At 37.5% G+C, this 22,509-nt stretch overlaps 1 protein-coding gene across 1 annotated transcript in view; it reads left to right on the top strand.

Annotated features, from left to right (window-relative positions):
- The window catches only part of CHSY3 (chondroitin sulfate synthase 3), a 259,339-nt gene extending 241,769 nt beyond the window's left edge, over positions 1 to 17,570 (top strand). Inside the window, exon 3 of the mRNA XM_054032730.1 lies at positions 12,156 to 17,570. Within this exon, the coding sequence (XP_053888705.1) occupies positions 12,156 to 13,718 (1,563 nt within the window). The 3' untranslated portion in view covers positions 13,719 to 17,570. The remainder of the gene's footprint in view (positions 1 to 12,155) is intronic.
- Positions 17,571 to 22,509: the final 4,939 nt, after the last annotated feature.

Genomic DNA, 22,509 nt, shown 5'->3' with positions numbered 1-22,509 from the left:
CTCCGTTTTGGGGCAGGACCCCCAGTTTGAGAAACACTGGTCTCCCCAGTGAAATCTGTATAGTGTTGGGTAAAAGCAAACAAAAGACCAGATTTCATGGTGGGAGATCAGATTTCACGGTCCCTCGTGTGTTTTTCACAGCCGTGAATTTGGTAGGGCCCTACTCGTAATTCTTGGATGTGTGGCTTCTGCTTTGTTGACTCACTGTTTTTCAGATTCCTTTAGCATCTCCCCTTTTCATAGTTTGATTTTTCATTCTTCAGACTTTGTTACCTAAAAACGGTAAATCTAGGGTATCGCCCCAAGTTCTTTTGTGGTAAAGACTGATGCAAAGAAACCACTTAGCTTCCTCTAAAATGCCCTAAAGGTTTCAATGACAGACTTTTACAATTTAAGTAAATGTGATTTAAAAGGGATGCTGTCAGCTTGAATCCTTATCAGTTTTAAAATATAAGTTAAAAGTATTCTCAGGTAGCACACCTATCCCTTAGTTCTTCCCCCAGTTTTTGGTCTTTTACAATTAAATCTGTTCAAATGCTTTTCTTTCCATTGCTGAGTGAAAGAACTACCCAACCGGGTAGTGACTATTATACAGGGGAAACAGTCAAACTGACTTTACACAAAGTGCTGTCAAATGCACAAAATAAAGTAAAAAATATATCAAAAAACCATTTTGTTTCAAATATCTTTGCTATAGATGGTTTAGGCATTACTTGAAACAGATAAGTAAAACATTTCAGACAATTTGATTTTTTTCAACTGATAGTATCTTTCTAAAATCAGAATTCATAGTCCTGCTCATCAGAAGAAGCTATAGATACTCCACTTATATATAATTTAACTAATATTCCCTAGAGTTCAGTGATAGTGTAGAGATTCTTTGTCTTTTAGTTGGTTATGCAACCTTATATTTAATTTTTTCCACATAATTAGACCAGTCTATCAAGACTTTCTTCAAGGGGGGAGAGGCAGCCGTTTGTCAAAGTGTATTTGTGTAACTATATGCTAAAAGCTTTTTAGCTTAAAAAATCATACAGTTGATGAGCAGTAAAGGAGAGTCAAACTGCATGATCCTATGTGCCTCAAAAGAAATCAAAATTTGGATGTATTTTAATTTATGGATTGTATGGAAATACTGATAGATTTAGAGGGATTTTGCAGCCAATTCCATTTTTCCCAGAATAATCAATTATTTTAGAAGCAAACCATTTTTCCAGTGCTTTAGTTATTTTTATTAATCTGATTGCCATTATTAGCTATGAAAAATGTCAGATATGAAAATATTTTAAATTTTTTAAATTTTCATGTATGCATATAACTGAGGGGGAAAGTCTCCATAGAAATGATCAGAAAAAGAGCGGCAAAGGCAAAGTGCTGACTTAGATTTTCCTTTTTGCCAAGCAATTTGTAGTTTACTAGTGGCTATTTGTTGTGGATTTAGTGAAATGATGTTCTTTCATGCTTCGGAAGACTGCATATCTTTCTTCAAAGGGTACATATTGGATAATTTTATGGGGACCGATGAACATCACTATATATAGTTTTAGGCCTGGTGATATTCAGAAAAAAATTTTATAGTGCCAAGCTGTTTGGTTAATTGAAAATGAAGGTGTGTCATTAGCTTTGATAGCTTAAGCAAGACAATATGACTATTTCTGTTGAGCTCCTATAGTTTTTGCCAAATTCTGGAAAGTATAAAGAGGAAAGAAAAAAACCCCACAACCCTGCATACCTCTAACTTGGCTTGTTTCTGAGTGAAAAGAGAGGACAAATGGAATGGTATAAGTAGAATCTTTTTCCAATTGTTACTTGGTTTGCTCAGGAAAAAATGTGCAATTTGTTATATGTCCGCCTCTACAATACTTACTCCTTTTCCCAGAAATAGACTGTATCCAGAACCTGACTGCTAAGTGTACTGTACCTCATGTATACACCTCCCTTTGCCCAGAATATCCCAGATTTGGTGACCTCCCAAGCAGGCTTCAAGAGCTATGTTTCATAGGCTTTTTGGAGAGGACTTTATGGTATGCTTCCCCCATGGTGAACGGGCAGAAGAAAAGAGTTTTTGTAGGTGGTGGGCTGGTTGAATTACTGTACCAATTGATTAACACTATTTGAATTTTATTGTATTACTGATGATATGGCAGAGTGCCTAGAACTTTGGATAGGCATCTTTTTATTAAACTCAAAATAAATAAATAAATACATTTGATACGTAATAGCCTTAGCAGATTTCTTGACTATATATAGTTGACTATATAAGGTTTTCAAAAACTTGTATGGCTTCTATTAGTATCCGGAGGAATTATACAGTAAATCCCCAGCAGCACTGAGCATAAAGTGTCATTAAAAGAGAAAAATTTCAGTTTCATGGTGTCTTTTTATCATCAGTTATAATTCCTGAGCAGACCTTAATACACCACCAAACAAGTACTGACTAAACAAATTTGTGTTTGAATAATTAATTGCATTGACATATAATACAGCAGACCATTTCGTTTATACATACTATCGTGATTAATATTTGGTTAATATTAAATGCAATGAATTGCTTTCATTTAGATCCTTATCTTTTTTTCTTCTTTTAAGGTAGGTGGTCCAACTAATTGTGCAGAGAAGGATTATTAATAGTCCTGCTCAATTTAAGGCTGGTTCGTGGTCCTGGAGTCCAGTGTATGAATCAGTAATACTGGAAGCTGCCTATACATAGTACCAATGTAGTATGCACAGGCAAAACTCCCAATGATTTAAATGGAGGATTGGGCTTGTAAAATAAAGTTTTAGAAGGGCTTTTCGTGTGGACTGATCATTATTTTTTTTACCCATTACTGTAAATTCTAGGGGTTGGTGTTTCCCTGTACCATATAATAAATATTCTCTCCCAGTTGTATAAAGATTTCCCATTAGGGCACATGAGAATACTGATGCAGAAAGAATGTATCAGAGGGGTAGCTCTGTTAGTCTGTATCTGTAAAAAGCAACAGAGGGTCCTGTGGCACCTTTAAGACTAACAGAAGTATTGGAGCATAAGCTTTCGTGGGTGAATGCTTACGTCTGATGAAGTGGGCATTCACCCACGAAAGCTTATGCTCCAATACTTCTGTTAGTCGTAAAGGTGCCACAGGACCCTCTGTTGCGGAAAGAAATTGTTTGTTGGTGCTGTTTGTTTATATTATGGTAACACCTAGGAATCCCAGTCAAGGATTGTGCAATGCTCTGTAATGTGACCATACAGTGAACAAAATATCCTCTAGAGGTACTGGAGCATTTTAATCTAATGTAATACTTTTACATTAAAAAATGAAGCATCTATACAGTACAGTTGGGGGTTTTGTTCTGGGGTTTGCAGTGGAAGCTCAGCTATTAGGATCATTGCAATGAGCTAATATATAAGCTGTGCATATCCTGAATATGAAGAGAATATCTGAACTATAAAATGGGATATATTGTTACCCAAATTGGAATGTTATTCACATAACACTGAAATATTAAGTTTCAAATATATACCCAATACTGGAAATGTGAAATCAGATTTCATCCTATTAATTGACATTTGAACATATTTAAAGGACTCCAGTCTAGGCTCAGATAAAAATTTCATTAACCTCTTCCAATTGTTTCGATGATATCTTCAAAAACAATTTCACAATGGTTGCAGAGGCCATTTATTCATTTTTTTAAATGTTAAATTAAAAAATGACAAGCTAATTTATATTTTCCCTTTCTGTGTCTACTCCAGTCTTGAATGCAGCCCTCACTGACAGTCCTATAAATCCAACTCCCTCAACAGAGCCTATCAACAGTCTTATAAGTTTCAGTTTACCGCCTGCACACGACAGTAGAAATACATAGGGCCAAAACACAATCGGAGCATCAGTTATATTCTTGGCTTATTAAATTGAGTAGGGCCGGTCTTAAGGTTTATTTAAGGCCTTAAAAATTGATAGCGTTGGAACACGAAGGAGCATATGGGTCAGCAGTAGAAGTAAGACCATCATAAAGAAATGTGTTAGATTTTGAAAACACACGTTTTGATTGTGTATTATAATGTAAGTGAAAAAATGCAGTTTAAGGCATGCAGTGGTATGAGATAACGTGTTAAGAATTTATTTATGTATTTACTGAAAAATCTTGTGTACTATAAGACAGTTATATATTTTTCTCTTTTGAACTGGTACATAAAATCACCTTTTTTAACAACAACAAAAGTTGTGGTTAGGTTTTGCACATGTATTTTTAATAAGTTATAGTAAGGATAGTTTTTCTCCTTTTTGCTTCATACTTTCTATTTTAAAATTTAAAATTTAAAAATTTAAAATTTTTGCTTCATACTTTCTATCTAATGCTTAAAGTGAGGATTTATATTCAATAGTACTTGAGAAACCTTTTGATAGATTTTGAAATCTTTTAATGAGTTGACTGATAATGGTTTCAGACACTGAATAATAAAATATATACATTGTTACTAATCAATGCTCATTTTATGAAGCTAAAAATTAAATTATTGAAACTTTGGTCTTAAAATTTGGGAATAAATTGATTTTGTGCAAATTTGAACATGTGAGAGGGCTATATTGTGCAACCCTTACATAACAAGTAAAGTACCACTCAGCATGAGTAAATTTATCAGCATGTATCAGACCTTCAATAAGCCTTGATTAAGACCTGAATAACCTTTAGGAAATTTGAAAATTGTCTTTAAACGTGTAAAGTATTCATGCACACAACTAATTAGATATATAGGATTTTATGCAGCTCGAACTTTTTATGAAATTGAATTGGAGATATTAAAAGAAAGTTTCAAGGAAACAGACTCCTGATCCACTAGATTCGTTTGTAAATAAATGTCACCTGCCAGCAAGCTTAGACAAGAAAAAGGCAGTTAATCAAAGTCACAGCCTTATCAGTTCGTTTACATATAAGATTCTTTAAAAAAGCATGCAGACAAATAGAGAAATTCTTCAGCCTTTAACCCAAAATAAATTTGATCTATAGGTTATTTGAAAAACCAATGAAAATCAAATGCAGTAAGAGGATTTTCTTGAACCTTCAAACTGAATTTCAAGTAACATCTGCCACAAGGCTCCAGTTAGTGAAGAAGATGACTCTTCATTCAAGAAAAAGCCTCCAGACCAGGCATCTGTGAGGCAAAGCATCTTCAAAGGTTGAGCAAGAGAGCTCTCCCGACGAAACAGCACTCCCAGCTTCAGCAACCATGATCAGGGCCGGCTCCAAGTTTTTTGCTGCCCCAAGCAAAAAAATTTTCTCGCGCCCCCCCCCCAGCCCGCCCCAACTCCACCCCTTCCCCGCCCCAGTCCAACCCCTTCCCCAAATCCCCGGCCCCGCCTCCTCCGAGCGTGCCGCATTTCCCCTCCTACCCCTCCCTGGGAGGGAGGGGGGAGAAGCAGAGCGGCAGCATGCTCAGGGGAGAAGGCAGAGGTGAGCTGGGGAGGGGAGTGTTCCTCTGCCCCCCCCCCCCCCCCAGGGTTACTTCCTGCGGCCCTCCCCGTGTCCACCACCACCGCAGCTCACCTCCATTCAGGGCCGACTCCCGGCTTTTTGCGCCCCAAGCAAAAAAAAAAAAAAAAAGGAGCTGGAGTGCCGCCCCTTGGAAAGTGCAGCCCCAAGCACATGCTTGGAGCGCTGGTGCCTAAAGCCGGCCTTGACCATGACGTTGTGACAAGGAACCACTCCACTAGATCCTGTATGCACAAAGCATCCCCAAGGGGTTAGTTTTGCCTTTACCCACAAGTCAGATAAGTATTCTGACCTAGGGACATAAGAAATAGTATATTATAATTTGCCTGTATCTAACTGCAACCAGGTCCTCATGGCAATCTGGTAGAAAGAGCAACAGTAAGTCCCAGTTTTTAATCTGCAGCATATACTCCAAAAGTAAGCTTGAAAAATATTAAATGCATAGTTTGCATGAAGCTATTGACTTATTCAGTGTAATGTTTCCACTATCAAGCAGTTTTATGTGACGTGCAGATTCAACTTAAACTTTTTCCCTTTATATATTGTCACTTTAATGGCTTTTAAATGCGTTGTATATTGAACTAGATTGCCTTCACAGGAAAGGAGTTTACTTATTTACAAAAAGAAACTTTTTGATATTTACAGAAATTAAATCTTTCCAGTTCCTTTCTTGATGTGATTTTTCCCCCTTATTACATATTTGCTGATTTCTTTGGTAAGTGTTTAGGTGAAGCATCTACATAAAGGAGTTTACATATTGTGCCACAGAGTCAATAGTTTTTGTGCAATCTTCTAGAATTGTGTTTCCAACACTATAGGGAGGCACTGGTTGGTTGGTTGTTTTTTTGTTTGTTTGTTTTTAAAGAGGAAATGGAACGTCAAATAATTAATTGTCTTAATGGAGTAACAATATTTTTTCAGAGCTTATCAGAGCCTTTGATTGTCATTGGTTAGTCTCAAAATGAGCTGAGCTGATGTCAGTGTAAGGTCTTGAACAATATTAGAAAGGAAATGAAAAGATAATGTACCTCTTGAGTTTAACTCAAACTCACAAAAGCAAGGAAATTCAAAGAGTTAAATTAATAACTTAAAGTGCAGTTCTACTTTGAAAACTGATCCTGTAAAACTGGTATTGCAGAGTTTTGTTGTATTTCACATATACCCAGTTTACAAATCTTTATTTGTAAGCAAGGGTCAGAAATTTGTTACCCTTACTCATAATACTTGGTGAGTAGTCCCAATGACAATGAAACTACTCATGGAATAATCTGGCCCACAGTGATGATTTTTTCCACTTTTGAGCCCTGCATGCTTAACAAGGGGTGAAACAATCAAGCTCTGTTCATCCTGGCCATAACTTGGTAAAGATTCTGCAGTTGTAAGTTATCTAACAATTCTGTTGAAGATGTGTAATACAGAATAGAATCTAGCTCTTTCTCCGTAGCTGAATTGACTCAGCAGTATATATTTTTGCCACCAGAGTAAGAAAATGTTTCACAATACCCAGAGAGGGCAGATCTGCTGTGTAAGAGAATCCCATTTTTACAGTCACTTTTACCATGACCACAACTGCACTACAATGTATATTGTTTCTGGGTATATTGACATAACAGTATGTACATGGTACAAAAACCCCATGATCAGTAATGCTTACCGTAATTTAAATAGTAAATTCAATTCATGCTTCAGTTTGGTTGGCAAAGACACCCCACAACATTTTAGTTCATAATGCAGATAAGCTATACACAAATATAACACTAATAGTAAAGCCATTGTTTTTACAGGTGTAAAATCAATTGTACATTATGGATCAGACTATGGGAAGAAGCTATATATAGTGATAACATAAAGAGCCACACTTTTCTCAGTTCAAAAGATTGCTGTGACTAGAGGGTCTCTGAGGGCATTATACACTTCCAGCGTAAATTGGCTCTTTAAAGAGCTTGTATTCTACCACATATGATCAGATCACTACAAGTCCAGCTCTGTATTCCTTGTGTATTCAAAATTCCCTTTGAAATCAGTGGGAGCTTTGGATGCTCAGGAATGCAGGATGAGACCCAATCTTTAACTATCTGGGGGAAGGGGAGGATAGGACTGAAAAAGTACTCCGTTGTTCTATGAAAAGCTGGTTGTTTCATAAACATGCTGGTGTTATAATAATATTATGATTCATATATTTTTTTAAAAAAAGTAGGGTTTTGATGAGGATTAAGTTTCATTCCTGGATTTTTAACTGAAGGAAATAGTTTTATAAACAATGTTCAGAGAAAAATGGTGTTAATTTAAAAAGCTCCATTTGCATTCAGTCTTTTAATAAGAACTGGTCTTGTAAAAATAATAATAGAGGGATGGTTTGGGCATTTGCATTATATGTAATAAGGACTTTCATTTGTTATTACATCAATAAATCACAAAGATTACAACGAGTTTAAAGATTTGCAATGCAAATTACCTTATGCTTACATATTAACTATTGTATTGAAGCGTACAAGGAAACATTGTCTTCACTGTTATTCAGCTCACCATGTTTTTTTCTACTGCTTGTAGTTCAGGGTTCCTTAGAGCACTATTAGATTACTCACATCTCTTGCCAACTTCTAGTTTCAGCCGGCACGAAGAGATGCATTCAGAAATTCTTGCCAATTATATTGTTAGTTGTGCTGTAAGAATCATTCAAAAGGCAGCAATCTCTTCAGAAAAAATTAGTAAAGTCCTATGAAAAATTAACACATTGGGCTTGCTCCTACAGAATTCAGTAGGATTCTCCCCACTCACTGACTTGAGTGGGATGAGGATCTGGACACACTGGGCCCAAACCTCAGATGGTATCATTGTATACTACGATGCCAGTGTTTCATTGTGAATCATAGAAATGTGGGGCAGGAAGGGACCTCAAGAAGTCATCTATTCCTTCCTGCCATGCAGAGGTAGGACCAAGTATACCTAGACCATCCCTGACCAGTGTTTGTCTAACCTGTTCTTAAAACCTCCAGTGACAGGGATTCCACAACCTCCCTAGATAACCTGTGTCAGTGCTTAAATATTCTTTTTCCTAATATCTGTATCCTAAATCTTCCTTGCTGCATACGAAGCTGATAACTTCTTGTCCTACCCTCGGTGGACATGTAGAACAGTTGATCACCATCATCTTTATAATAACCTTTTACAAATTTGAAGACTGTTATTATGTTGCCCCTCAGTTTATTCTCCTCTAGACAAGTGGTTCTCAAACTAGGGCCGCCGCTTGTTCAGGGAAAGCCCCTGGCAGTCCAGGCCGGTTTGTTTACCTGTCACGTCCGCAGGTTCGGCCGATCGTGGCTCCCACTGGCCGCGGTTCACTGCTCCGGGCCAATGGGGGCTGCAGGAAGGGCAACCAGCACGTCCCTTGGCCCGCGCCGCTTCCTGCAATCCCCATTGGCCTGGAACGGCGAACCGCGGCCAGTGGGAGCTGTGATTGGCTGAACCTGCGGATGTGGCAGGTAAATAAACCAGTCTGTCCCACCAGGGGTTTTCCCTGAGCAAGCGGCAGCCCTAGTTTGAGAATCACTGCTCTAGACTAAACATGCCCAATTCTTTCAACCTTTTCTTATAGGTCATGTTTTATAAACCTCTTATCATTTTTGTTGCTCTCCTCTGGACTCTCTCCAGTTTGTCCACACAATTCTTAAAGTGTGGCGCCCAAAACTGGACACAGCTAAGGCCTCATCAGTGCCAAATAGAGAGGTACAAATTACCTCCCATGTCTTATATACAGCAATCCTATTAATGCATCCCAGAATGACATTTGACTTGTTTGGAACTGCATCACACTGTTGACTAATATTCAATTTGTGATCCATTATTGCCCCCAAATCCTTTTCTGGAGTATTGCTACCTAGCCAGTTATTCCCCATTTTGTCACCGTGCATTTGATTTTTCCTTCCTAAGTGCAGTGCTTTGCACATGTCTTTATTGAAATTCATCTTATTGATTTCAGACCGATTCTCCAATTTATCAAGATCATAATGCATTCTAATCCTGTTCTCCAAAGGACATGAGAGTTTGCTGCAATGCACTAATGACTTGTACGGGGCTATCAACGCATAGCCCCTAGGACCCAGGTGGTGCCTCTCCTCACCCCACCACATGGGCTCGGGAGAAACTGCAGAGTGGAACCAGTCAAAGGCTCCAGCCAGTAGGAGCAGAAGCAGCCAAAGTAGAATGTCTTTTGGATACTCAGAGAACTTTCTATAGTTTTGACTGTATTTCATCTGCCCTGTGCTGATCCCTTCTGCACTGCAGCTCTCTTCCCCTCCCTTTTCCTTACAGTCTCTTCACCTCAGTTTCACTACACACCTGTCCCTCTTACCCCCTTTTCACCTGCCATGTCTCCTCACTCCCTCATACCCTCCCTTTCTTTTATATTAACTTATCCCCTCTTAAGTGTACCCATTCAGATAATAATAATGGAACTAACATGATGTTTGCTTCCATCGCATTGTTCACTCTGCTTGTGTGTTCTACCTCTCTCCCCATCCTGCATTTGTCTTGTCTGTTTAGACTGTAAGCTCTTCATGGCAGGGACCATTTACTACTCTGCATTTCTACAGTGCCTAATACAATGGGTGCGCACTCTTGGTTGGCCCTTAGGCACTACCATAATAAACATTTTACATATTGTCAGTAATAGCTACCGACTTTCAGGATTCTGAGCTTTTCAAGAATGCATGGAAAGATACAGAAAGGGTTGCTATACTAATTACAGCTGCCAGGGCTACAAGTCGGTTTTGTAGTAGGTCCTTTACCACTACCATCACCTCCCACTTTTCACAAAAAAGCATTTTTCTCCACAAATTTAGCAGGATAACAATGAAGGATGCGACTGAAAATTTAAGGAAAAATTTAAAGATGATTGTACCATCTAAGGGTATGTCTACACTGCAACTGAAACCCTGTGGCTAGCCCGTGTCAGCTGACTTGGGCTTGTCAGGCTTGGGCTAAGGAGCTGTTTAATTGTGATGTAGATGTATGGGCTCAGGCTGGAGCCCAGGCTCTAGGACCCTGCAAAGTCGATCTCAAATACAGAGGTGACTAACAATAATTGTTTTAAATTGTTTTATTTATACAAGCAAACTCATTTACAGAAGAAGAAGAAGAAATAACAATATTTTGAAATGATGCATGAAATTAATAACACCTTTTCTAAATATTATGATTTGTATTTTCTGCTGTAGGATCTTTTGCTAATAAGCCTATTACATTTTTGCCCTCTTGGTTCTTAGCATAATAGGTTAATATTATCTATGAGTAGCACAATATTTAAGGAGGATCCCCATTCTAGAGAGGTTGGTAATAAAGTGAATTAGTTAAACATTTTGAAGCTGGGATATTGTTTGTTCTGTTATCAGATGTCATCTTTGCTGATCTGTGCAGTGCATAGAAGACAGACTTCAATACAAACCTCAAGATCTAATTAGTGTCTCAGTTCACCAACAAGGCTCTGAACAGCATTTCCTATCTAATGAACACTTTCCCCTTTTCTATATAATGTAATTACAGACCAGGCTGTTTCCCATTAATAAAAAAAATGAAAACAGCCTGCTTTTTTCTTTTCTGTTATATTATTGGGAACATGCTTCCAGTTAAAGTCAGTGTTTGTTATCTCAGCAAAGGATGGTGTGATTTAAATGTATTTAAGAAGGGTTAATAATATTTTACTCTTCTTTATTGCTTCCCATTTAAGGGAGTACTAATGCATTTTACAAACAGTAATGAATATTCAGAACAGTTTATGAGGATGGGAAACTGAGGCACGGAGAGTGAATTACTTGCTCAAGAGTGGGTGAGTAGCATAGGCAGGTATATGACCAAGATTTTCTAACTCCTGGTCCTGTGCTTTAACCACTTGTTAGTTATAATTAGTTACAATTAGTAACCTAACAGAAGTAGGATGTTCTTACCTCAGAAATCAATAGTGCGTTACAGTAAATGATACTAGCATGGCAGGTATAGTTTGATTGGGCAGGCTGCTGTTTGCATCACTGCCAGAGCTCTGTATCCCAGTGATCATAATGCAGTCACTTAATCAAATTCAGTGGAACAAAAACTAACAAGTTTATTAAATGAGCTTAATTTGCTTAATCAGTGTTGAGACACACTATCCATTTGGTTGTTGCAATAGGAATTATTAGCTACTTGGAGCTGCTCAGGTGTACCTTGACGTAAATTCAAGTTTCTGTTAAAAAAAAAAAAAAAAAAGCTTCAGTCACTCAGCCTCTGTAATAACTGTGCAATAAGGATCTGTACAAATGATGGCTTATATATTGATAGAGGCTTATGAGAGGAATTGAATGCTTTGCAAAATTCAACCTGTACATCATCTGTTTTGACATTCTACTAAGAACGGCTGACATGATTTACTACTGTGTGCATTAACTTAAAAATGATATCTGGGTTTCCAGGTAGAATAAGTAAAGATAAGCACAAGTTGTCTATTTATTTATGAGACATTGTTTGCCCATTGTAGGCACCACTGGAATTTAAATAGATAATAAATAAAATATACATGATTAATATTCAATATTTGACTTTAAAACTGTGATGTGAAAAGTAAATCACAAGTTAACAGGTGTTCATTGGCTTGCATTTTTTAACATTTTTCCAACCTAACTGCATTTATTTTCTTCCCTCTCCAGATGCAGCAATTGTTCCATGAAAATTATGAACACAACCGGAAGGGTTACATCCAAGATCTTCACAACAGTAAAATACACACAGCTATAACACTTCATCCAAATAAAAGGCCAGCCTACCAATACAGACTCCACAATTACATACTGAGCCGCAAAATTTCAGAACTACGCTATCGCACCATCCAGCTCCATAGAGAAAGTGCCCTAATGAGCAAGCTCAGTAACAGTGAAATAAATAAGGAAGATCAGCAGCTGGGAATGATGCCATCTTTCAATCGCTTCCAGCCCCGTGAAAGGAATGAAGTAATTGAATGGGAATTCCTGACAGGGAAGCTCCTTTACTCTGTGGCTGAGAATCAACCACCCAGACAAAGCATTAATAGCATTCTGCGGGCAGCACTGGATGACACAGTGATGCAAGTAATGGAAATGATAAATGAGAACTCTAAATCTAGAGGAAGGCTTATTGATTTCAAGGAAATACAATATGGCTACCGTAGGGTTGATCCTATGCATGGAGTGGAGTACATCCTGGATTTACTACTTTTGTACAAAAGACACAAAGGAAGAAAACTTACAGTTCCAGTGAGACGTCATGCTTACCTTCAGCAATTGTTTAGCAAGCCTTTTTTCAAAGAGGCAGAGGAACTGGATGTAAGAAGCCTTGTGGAGAATATTAACAGTGATACTCAGTCTTTCTCTTTTCTTTCAAATTCTTTAAAGATTTTTTCATCATTTCATGTCACCAAAGAAATAGGAGGACATAGTGACAAGAAAATACATATTCTTGTCCCTCTCACAGGAAGATATGACATTTTCTTAAGATTTATGGAGAATTTTGAAAAGACTTGTGTTATTCCCAGGCAGAATGTAAAGCTGGCAGTAATTCTGTTCAGCTCTGATTCTGGCCAAGATTCCAGCAAACACAGAGAGTTAATTAAAGAATATCATAATAAGTATCCAAAGGCAGATATGACCCTAATTCCTATGACAGGAGAGTTTTCCAGAGGTTTAGGTCTTGAAATGGCCTCATCTCAATTTGACAATGACACTTTGCTGCTATTCTGTGATGTTGACCTGATATTCACACCAGACTTTCTCCAACGATGTAGAGATAATACTATTCAAGGACAGCAGGTTTATTATCCCATCATCTTTAGTCAATATGATCCAAAAGTAATATACAGAGGCAACCCTCCAGGTGACAATAACTTTGTTTTCACAAAGAAAACTGGATTTTGGCGAGACTATGGATTTGGAATCACTTGTATTTACAAAAGTGATCTACTGAGTGCTGGTGGATTTGATACCTCAATTCAAGGCTGGGGACTTGAGGATGTAGACCTCTTTACTAAAGTAATAGCTTCTGGGCTGAAGGCTTTTAGAAGTCAAGAAGTAGGAGTTGTACATGTTTTTCATCCAGTTCAGTGTGACCCCAATTTAGACCCTAAACAATATAAAATGTGCTTGGGGTCCAAAGCAAGTACATTTGCATCTACCATGCAGCTGGCTGAACTCTGGCTAGAAAAACATTTAGGTGTCAGGTACAATCGAACTCTCTCCTGACATTCCTGCTCATTCTGCCTTTTTGGGGGAGTTTACCTCATTGTTGTTCTTTTTATTTTATTTTCATATTCTTAAACTCCTCTTTGTCTTCCAAAGGGTGTATGTTGACCTCAAAAAAGATGAGACTGCTGTACACTAATATTTCCAATTCCTACTGAACTGGTTAGATGTGTTACTTTCCTATGCCCTTTATTCAAAATTGACTGAACTCATGGCAGTCAAATGATCCCACGGAGCACATCCATCATGAGAGATTACATCAAAGGAGGAATGTTCTCTTTGGGCTTTAGGATGCAATATCAGTCTTTGTTGTGTTTGTCAAACTTAATGTGATACAAATATTTACTGGTGAAGATACCACAAAAGTGCTTTATGCTTCCTCTGGGGAAGGAACTCTGTAACATAAACTTGAGTTTTATAATTTATACAAGGACTTATATATATATAAACACTACTTTTCTTCATCTTAAGAATTTTTAAAGTAAATGAATAACTATGATTGTACCTTTATTTTTTAAAAAAAGAAAAACTGAGGAGTGTCTTTCCAAATGCAACTGGTACTGGCTACCAAGGTCCTTAAAAGTCTTATTGTAATAATGAGCTCCTCATTATTGTCTGCTCTGTGCGAATGAACTTTATTTTCTCAAGGGAACATGATTTAATCAAATATTCATGTACATTTTAGAAGCTTTGTGAAACAATGTCCTTCATTTGCTGGCAAGAAGAAACTATGACAGAACATGATTATTTATAATAAAGTATAGACAAACCGTATTCTTTTTCAAAACATAGAATAAGTTGCTGTGTCTCTTTCTAAAATAAGTCTCTAATATATAAATGATTTTCTTTTACATTCCTTTCATAAAGCTGCACTTGATACAAAGGGTGACAAAAGGTTAATTAAAATAGCCTTTTTTACATTTGTGCATTAATATTGGTATTCAGAAACCAGCCATTGTAAAATTTCAAAAATTGTAAAAAATAATTATTTAAGTATGAAAATTTACTACTGCTGGTCAAAAAGTTCCTTGCCAATATATTTATGCTAGTGAAGATTATAGGACTGTGTTAAGATTTATCTTTCCGGACAGCCTGAAATTGTCATATTATGGATCTGTGGAGTATTGAAAATGAAACCAACATAAGAAAAAATAAATATAAAGTTAATTTTTATACTTAGGTTTTTTGTATAGGGAAAATATGTAATCATTTTAAACATTGTTCATGTTTTCTCTTCGGGTGGTGCTTTCTTGCACAAATTTTCTTTTTTATCTTTCTTTTTGACACACATTTAGAATATTTTACTCAGTTTTTGGTAACAACTCGCAAAGCATACGCAAGAAATCATCAGATTTTAGCCAAGCTTGAGTTAATATGTTGGATGTATATTATAACTAAAGTAGTTGACTTCAAACTATATTGCCAGAAGAGCTGGGCAAATGATGCAAATAAAAATCCCTCAAGTATTTGTTTATATGTTTATGCAAACTTGATTTGAATATGTTCAGTCCCTTTGTATTCTCTTTCCAAGTGACTGATATTTATTGTACAGACATGCAGGGAAATTTTCTAGAGGCCTGAAGACCTGTTGGCTACCCAAGACTACTGCAACAGTGAAAGGTTAAGGACAGATCCCACAGATCCCTCCTGGTTGGCAGAAGACCCAATAGAATTCAAATCTATAAATTAATCCTTGCAAGGAGAAGGCAGCACCAGTGGAGAAGAGTGGGGACACAGGATTTGGGCCCAGAATTGGCCGCAGTTGCCCTCTGATGTCTCTTGTGTTTCAATTTAACATTCTGTCATGGTAAACACTGGAGGCATGATTTTTGAGACACCCCAGAATTCATAGTCCAATAGTATGTTTAATTCCAAGTTCAAACACAAGAAGTAACAATAGGCAAAGGGCACCCCAGGCACTGTGACAGGTGAGCTCATTAAAAAAATTACAACATGAAGTGATGGCAGCGGTACTTCCAACCCCCTTTATTTCAAGTGAGAGAAGACTATCGCCATCGCCCTTCATCTTTGTGAAGAAGGAGGTGGTGCTGGTGGAGGTGGGTAGATAGAGCATGAGTTACAATTGCCCAGACCACCTTGGGAGGACTCCTCTTCTCTCCTTTTCCTGCAGGCCAGTCCAATGCTGCTGACACAAATGGTTGGGGAAAGTAAATCTCAATAGTTACATATGAAAATATTTATGGAACCCAAAATTTAAATTTGCATAACTATTTATGTCTAAAGTGCTTGCACTCTTGCTCAATTAGGGAACCAAGAAAAGGCAACATGATTAATCTGACCGCACGCAACTAACCAAGACAGCTCAGATAGCAAATATCAGAAAATGAATACTCAGTGGTAAATGTCTGTGATCTGGCCATAGCCCTGGAAGAGCTACCAACATTTTTCATCTGCTTGTGTATATTCCAATTCTAATTACACTTGATAGCTTATTGGCCATGAGGTATTTGCTCAACTCAAATTAAAAATAGAGATCAAAACATTCATTTTAGTGTCAATGCTGTACAGAGGGCTTGCTGGTTTGAGTCCTAAGTGATATGTCAGTACTTACTATTACAGATATTTATTTAGTGCATGACTTATTCATTTGTTTACATGATGAATTACTTTTGTTACAAACCTGATTATAAATGTTCATTATAAAATACTGCATTGTTTTTGGAATAACTGTCCTGAGATCACTAGAACTTGCATTAGTTTGTTTAAGATATAATGGCCCTTTTAATAAGATCATAATAAAAAAAAATACTGAGACAAAAATGTTAGTGATGTTATGCATGTGTAGATAAGGGTAGGAGTGTCCACTGTTTGTTTGCTCTTGTCCCATTTTAATAATCATTTAACTGGAAGATGAAATCTCTAATATGTGTATGCACTATCCCTTTGCATATGTGTAGTCAATGGATAAATAATAAAATAGACTGTAATCTCACAGTCTCTTGGAGATTGAAATAGGAGAGTTACTTTAATTTTCTGATTACTGACAAATGGGTTGTGCCTATTGGAACTTCTACCTTTGGGACATTGCTTTGCTCAGAAAAATCAGAAAATTAAAAATAAGTAACATATTTGTTTTTCTCCCAATGCAATGTGCTTTTCACAGCAGTTTAATTAATGCATTTAAATCTTCTAGATAAAGGATCCCTCTGGGGCAACTTCACTGTCTCCTAGACTGCATAGAATACACTTGAGGAGCAACAGGACATGGTGGGAAATGTCTACGCTTCAGTCCAGCAGAGTATGAGAGACATTGTTAATAGGGACCTTAATGAGCCCATGTGCAGGTGAAAGTTATAGTGCTCCAGCTAAAATATTGACGCAGAGCTGCCAATGGCTGTAATGATTTTAATATATGTTATGTGACTGCACTACAAATCTTTGCTATTTAGATAAAACATTTCTGTACAGCATGTTATGATCATTTTTCCACAATGAAGTAACTGGGTCATTTTAACCTTTTGGGTTTTCTTCAAAAATAATAAAAGTGATTAGTTAACATACAGATTAGTCACATGGAGAATTTCACTGGAGATGACAAAGATATCTTTAAGATATGGCAAGAAGGCAGCTGCAGTCTGTTGCTTTTACTTTCCTGCATCAGTTGAAATGATTAAAAAAACATGGCTGAGAATTAGCAAATTTCTGTCTAGTGAAATGTTTGTCTGAGCTCTGTTTTTAAAAGGAAAAAACAAATATCCCTAAGGCTTCCCAAAGTTAACAAAACAAACAAGCAAACAAAAGAGGTTGTATGAGAAATATACGCAAATTTAGTTTTAGTAGTGGTAGTAGTTAGGGTGCTGAAATCAATATTTACTACTATTGAATAACAGAAAAAAGCTGCTTTTACTTTAAGTAAAACCAAAAGTTAAATAACAATCTATTCGTATTCTTTTATTCCTTCCTAATTTTCTGCTTTTTTTCATTTTACTCCATCTGCATTTATTCACTTGACTAATGATCTAGGTTTCCATGCTTCACCCTTGCTTTCCCACTTCACTTTTTCTTTGGTTGTTACCTTTTCAGTAGATGTTGCCACAGCATTTCAACGTTTTTGAAACAGTGTGATATTTCCAGTATGGTTTTATGATGTCACTGCTATATAAAAATACTGAGCTAGAGCACTTTGCTGAATGAGTTTCCAGCTCTGTTACAAACAGTTTCCATTTGCTTGTCACTTTAGTTTAAAAGTATCTTGCATGTTATTACTTCATCCCTTCCTCTCTTCTCCTTCAGCTTGGAATCCCACCAAGATGAGAAGTCCTTAAACCTAGGAAAATGAATAATGTTTGAGGGGTTCCTTGGTTCCCATTTTGGCAGTAAAACGGCATAGCTGAAATTCGAGAACTGGATTTATAGTTTCTAAGTCTAAATGTAGAAGTCTATATACTAAGGTGTGTGAACTAGATGATAAATGAGGATATTGATAATATAGGCATTATGGAAAGTTGGTGGAATGAGGATAATCAATGGGATGCAGTAATACTAGGTACAAAATAGATAGGAATGACTCAATAGATTGTGCTGGGTGGGGGAGTGTCGCTATATGTGAAAGATAGTATAGAGTCAAATGAAGTAAAAATCTTAAATGAATCAAACTGTACCATAGAACCTCTACTGATAGAAATTTCATACTTGAACAATAAAAGTATAACAGTAAAAATATACTACTGACCACCTAACCAGTTACTCTGAAATGCTCAGGGAGATTAGAGAGGCTACAAAGGCAGAAAACGTAATAATAACAGGGGATTTCATGTATCCTCATATTGACTGGGCATATATCACATCAGTAAGGGTTGCAGAGATAAAATTTATAAATACATTAAATGACTGCTTCTTGGAGCATCTTGTCCTGGAACACACAGAGGGAGAGGCAATTCTTGATTTAGTCCTAAGTGCAGCACAGGACCTCATCCAAGAGGAATAGTCCTAAGTGGAGCACAGGACCTGATCCAAGCTGAACCACTCGGTAATAACAATCATAATGTAATTGAATTTAACATCCTTGTAGGAGAAAAATGCAAAACAAAGCCACCCCAGTGATATTTAACTTTGAAAGAAAAATGAGGAAGCTAGTTAAACCAAAATTAAAAGGAACAGTCACAAGGGTGAAATGCCTGCAAACTGCATGGAGACTATTTAGTAACACCTTAATAGAGGCTCTAAGTAAATGTATCCCCCAAATAAAACAAAAACAAAGATCACAAAATACTCCGCCATGGCTAAATAGGAGAGTAAAAGAGGTGGTTAGAGGCAAAAAATCATCCTTTAAAAATTCGAAGTCAAATGATAAAAATAGAAAGGAGCATCAACTCTGTCAAGTCAAGTGTAAAAGTATAAGAAGGCAGGTCAAAAAATAGTTTGAAGACCAACTAGCTAAGGACACAAAAACTAATAGCAAAAAATGTTTAAGTACATCAGAAGCAGGAAGCCTGCCAAACAATCAATGGGACCAATGGACTATCAAGGTGCTAAAGAAGTACTCAAGGAAGACATTTCAGAGAAGTTAAATTAATTCTTTGCCTCGATCTTCACTGCAGAGCACATGAGGGAGGTTCCTACACCCGAGCCATTCTTTTTCGGTCACAGATCTGAGGAACTCTTTCAGACTGAGATATCAATACAGGAGGTTTTGGGACAAATTGATAAATTAAACAGTAATAATTCACTGGGACCAGATGATAGTCACTGAGGAGTTCCGAAGGACCTCAAGTATGAAATTGCAGAATGACTAAGTGTGGTATGTAAATTGTTGATTAAATCAGCCTCTGTAGTAGATGACTGGAGGGTAGCTAATGTAACACCTATTTTTACAAAAGGCTACAGAAACAATCCTGACAATTACAGGCCAGTAAGCCTAACTTCTGTACCAGGCAAATTGGTGGAAACTATCATATAAAACAAAATTATCAGACACATAGATGAACAATATTTTGGAGAAGAGTCAACACAGCTTTTGTAAAGAGAAATCATGCTTCACCGATCTACTAGAATTCTTTGAGGTGTCAAAAAAATATGTAGACAAGGGAGATCCAGTTGATACACTACTTGGCCTTTCAGAAAGCCCTTGACAATGTCTCTCACCAAAGGCTCTTAAGCAAAGTAAGCAGTCATGGGATGAGAGGGAAGGTCTATTCATGAATCGGTAACTGGTTAAAAGATAGGAAACAAAGAATAGAAATAAATGGTCAGTTTTCACAATGGAGAGAGGTAAATATTGGGGACCCTCACGGATCTGTACTGGGACTAGTACTGTCCAACATATTCAAAACTGATCTGGAAAAAGGCGTGAACAGTGAGATGGCAAAATTTGCACAATAAAAAATTACTCAAGCTAATTAAGTCCAAAGCTGACAGCAAAGAGTTACAAAGGGATTTCACTAGACTGGATGACAAAATGGCAGATGAAATTCAGTGTTGATGAATGTAAAGTAATGCATATTGGAAAACATAATCCTAACTATACATACAAAATTATGGGGTCTAAATTAGCTGTTACCACTCAAGAAAAAGATCTTGTTGTCATCAAGGATAGTTCTCTGAAAACATCCTCTTGATATGCAGTGGCAGTCAAAAAACCTAACAGAATGTTAGGAACCATTAGGAAAGGGATAGATTATAAAACAGAAAATATCATAAAGTCACTAAATAAATCCATGGAATGCCCATACCTTGAATATTGTGTGCAGTTCTGGTCTCCCAATCTCAGAAAAAATCTACAGAAGAACTTCTGAGTTATGTACACCAAAGTTACAAACCGACCAGTCAACCACACCCCTCATTTGGAACCTGAAGTACACAATCAGGCAGCAGGAGAAATAAACAAAAAAGGGCAAATACAGTACAGTACTACGTTAAACGTAAACTACAAAAAAAAGGGAATTTAAAAAAACTTTGACGAGGTAAAGGAACTTTCTGTGCTTGTTTCATTTAAATTAAGATGGTTAAAAGCAGCATTTTTCTTCTGCAAAGTAAAGATTCAAAGCTGTATTAAATCAATGGTTAGTTGCAAACTTTTGTAAGAACAACCATAACATTTTTTCAGAGTTATGGGCATTTCAGAGTTATGGACTCCCAAGGTGTTCGTAACTCTGAGGTCCTACTATATTAGCATTTGAAAAAGTACAGAGAAAGGAAACAAAAGTGATTAGGGGCATGGAACAGCTTCCATATGAGGAAAGATTAAAAAGACTGGGACTTTTCATCTTAGAAAAGAGACTACTAAGGGGGATATAATAGAAGACTATAAAACCATGAACGGTATGGAGAAGATAGATAGGGAAGTGTTATTTACCCCTTAACGTAATACAAGAACTAGGGATCACCTGACAAAATTAATAACCAGCCAGTTTAAAACAAATAAAAGAAAATATTTCTTCACAAAACATAGTGTCAACTCTTTGCCAAGGGATGTTGTGAAGGCCAAAAGTATAACTGTGTTAAAAAGAAAGAATTAGATTCAGGGAAACCCCACTATAATGCGCCCCGTGATAATGTGAATTCGGATATAGCGCGATCATAAGGTGGCTCCCGCCGCCCCAAGCACGCAAAAAAAAAAAAAAAGGAACGTGCCTTCCCCACTGCCTCTTCCCCCTTCCCCCTGCTTTTCCTTTTGGCAGGAAGAGCCATTCTCCTCCCCAGCTGCTCCTCACTCTTCCTCTGCCCCTTGCACATCTCCCCTGCTCGCTGCAAACAAACAACCAAACAAGAAAGCGGCCGGAGCGCCGCCGAAGCACAAAAAAAAAAAAAATGGCTAGAGTGCTGCCAAAGCACAAAACAAACAAACAAAAAAACCCGCCAAAGTACAAAACAAAACAAACAAACAAAAAAAGCGGCTGGAGCACCGCCAAAGAAAACAAAAAAACAAAACAAAAAAAGAACGTGCCTTCCCCACTGCCTCTTCCCCCTTACCCCTGCTTCTCCTTTTGGTGGGAAGAGCCATTCTCCTCCTCAGCTGCTCCTCACTCTTCCTCTGCCCCTTGCACATCTCCCCTGCTCGCTGCCCAAGAGAAATTGACCGTCTTGAAACTGACCGGCTTTAAATGGTAAACTTTTGGTAACCCCGCTATACCGCGACCCCGCATTTATCGCGATCGAATTTTTTGGACCCCAATCATCACATTATAGCGGAGTTTCACTGTATATTCATGGAGGATAGGTCCATCAATGCCTATTAGCCAACATGGTCAGGGATGTAATCCCAGTCTCCTGCTATCCCTAAACTTCTGATTGCCAGTGTGCCCTGTTCTATTCATTCCACCCGAAGCATCTAGCACTGGCCACGGTCAGAAACAGGATACTGGGCTAGATGGACCATTGGTCTGATTCAGTATGGCTCTTCTTATGTTAGCTCTGTGGTATGTTCATTGATCATAGATCATTAAAAACATCATAGAGCACATACATGGTCAAGATTATACAAATTGTATTTGTACACAGTGGTACAATCATTTGTATAGGTACTTAATGCCTCATTACCTAATTTTGCGCGCTCTCTCTCTCTATATATATATATAGATAGATAACATAAAGGCTCAGTGCTACTTCAGTGTTTGGTCAGCTTTAGTCAAAAGCTTAACTAAACAGGTGGAGTCTGTATTGCATTGGGCAGTTTGCCAGGTTTTGGTTCTGTTGCCATGCCAATGGAAGTAGGTTCCAGAAATGAGGGCCCTCCATTGCAAACACTTTTTCCTGCAGTACAGCAGAGTTCATCTCCAGAAACCAGCAGTGAGACTAACCTGGTGAGAGAATCACTGGACTACTTAAGATC

The sequence above is a fragment of the Malaclemys terrapin genome, chromosome 6 (assembly GCF_027887155.1).
Source record: "Malaclemys terrapin pileata isolate rMalTer1 chromosome 6, rMalTer1.hap1, whole genome shotgun sequence".
Lineage (NCBI taxonomy): Eukaryota > Metazoa > Chordata > Testudines > Emydidae > Malaclemys > Malaclemys terrapin.
This window is presented reverse-complemented; position numbering and strand designations above follow the sequence as displayed.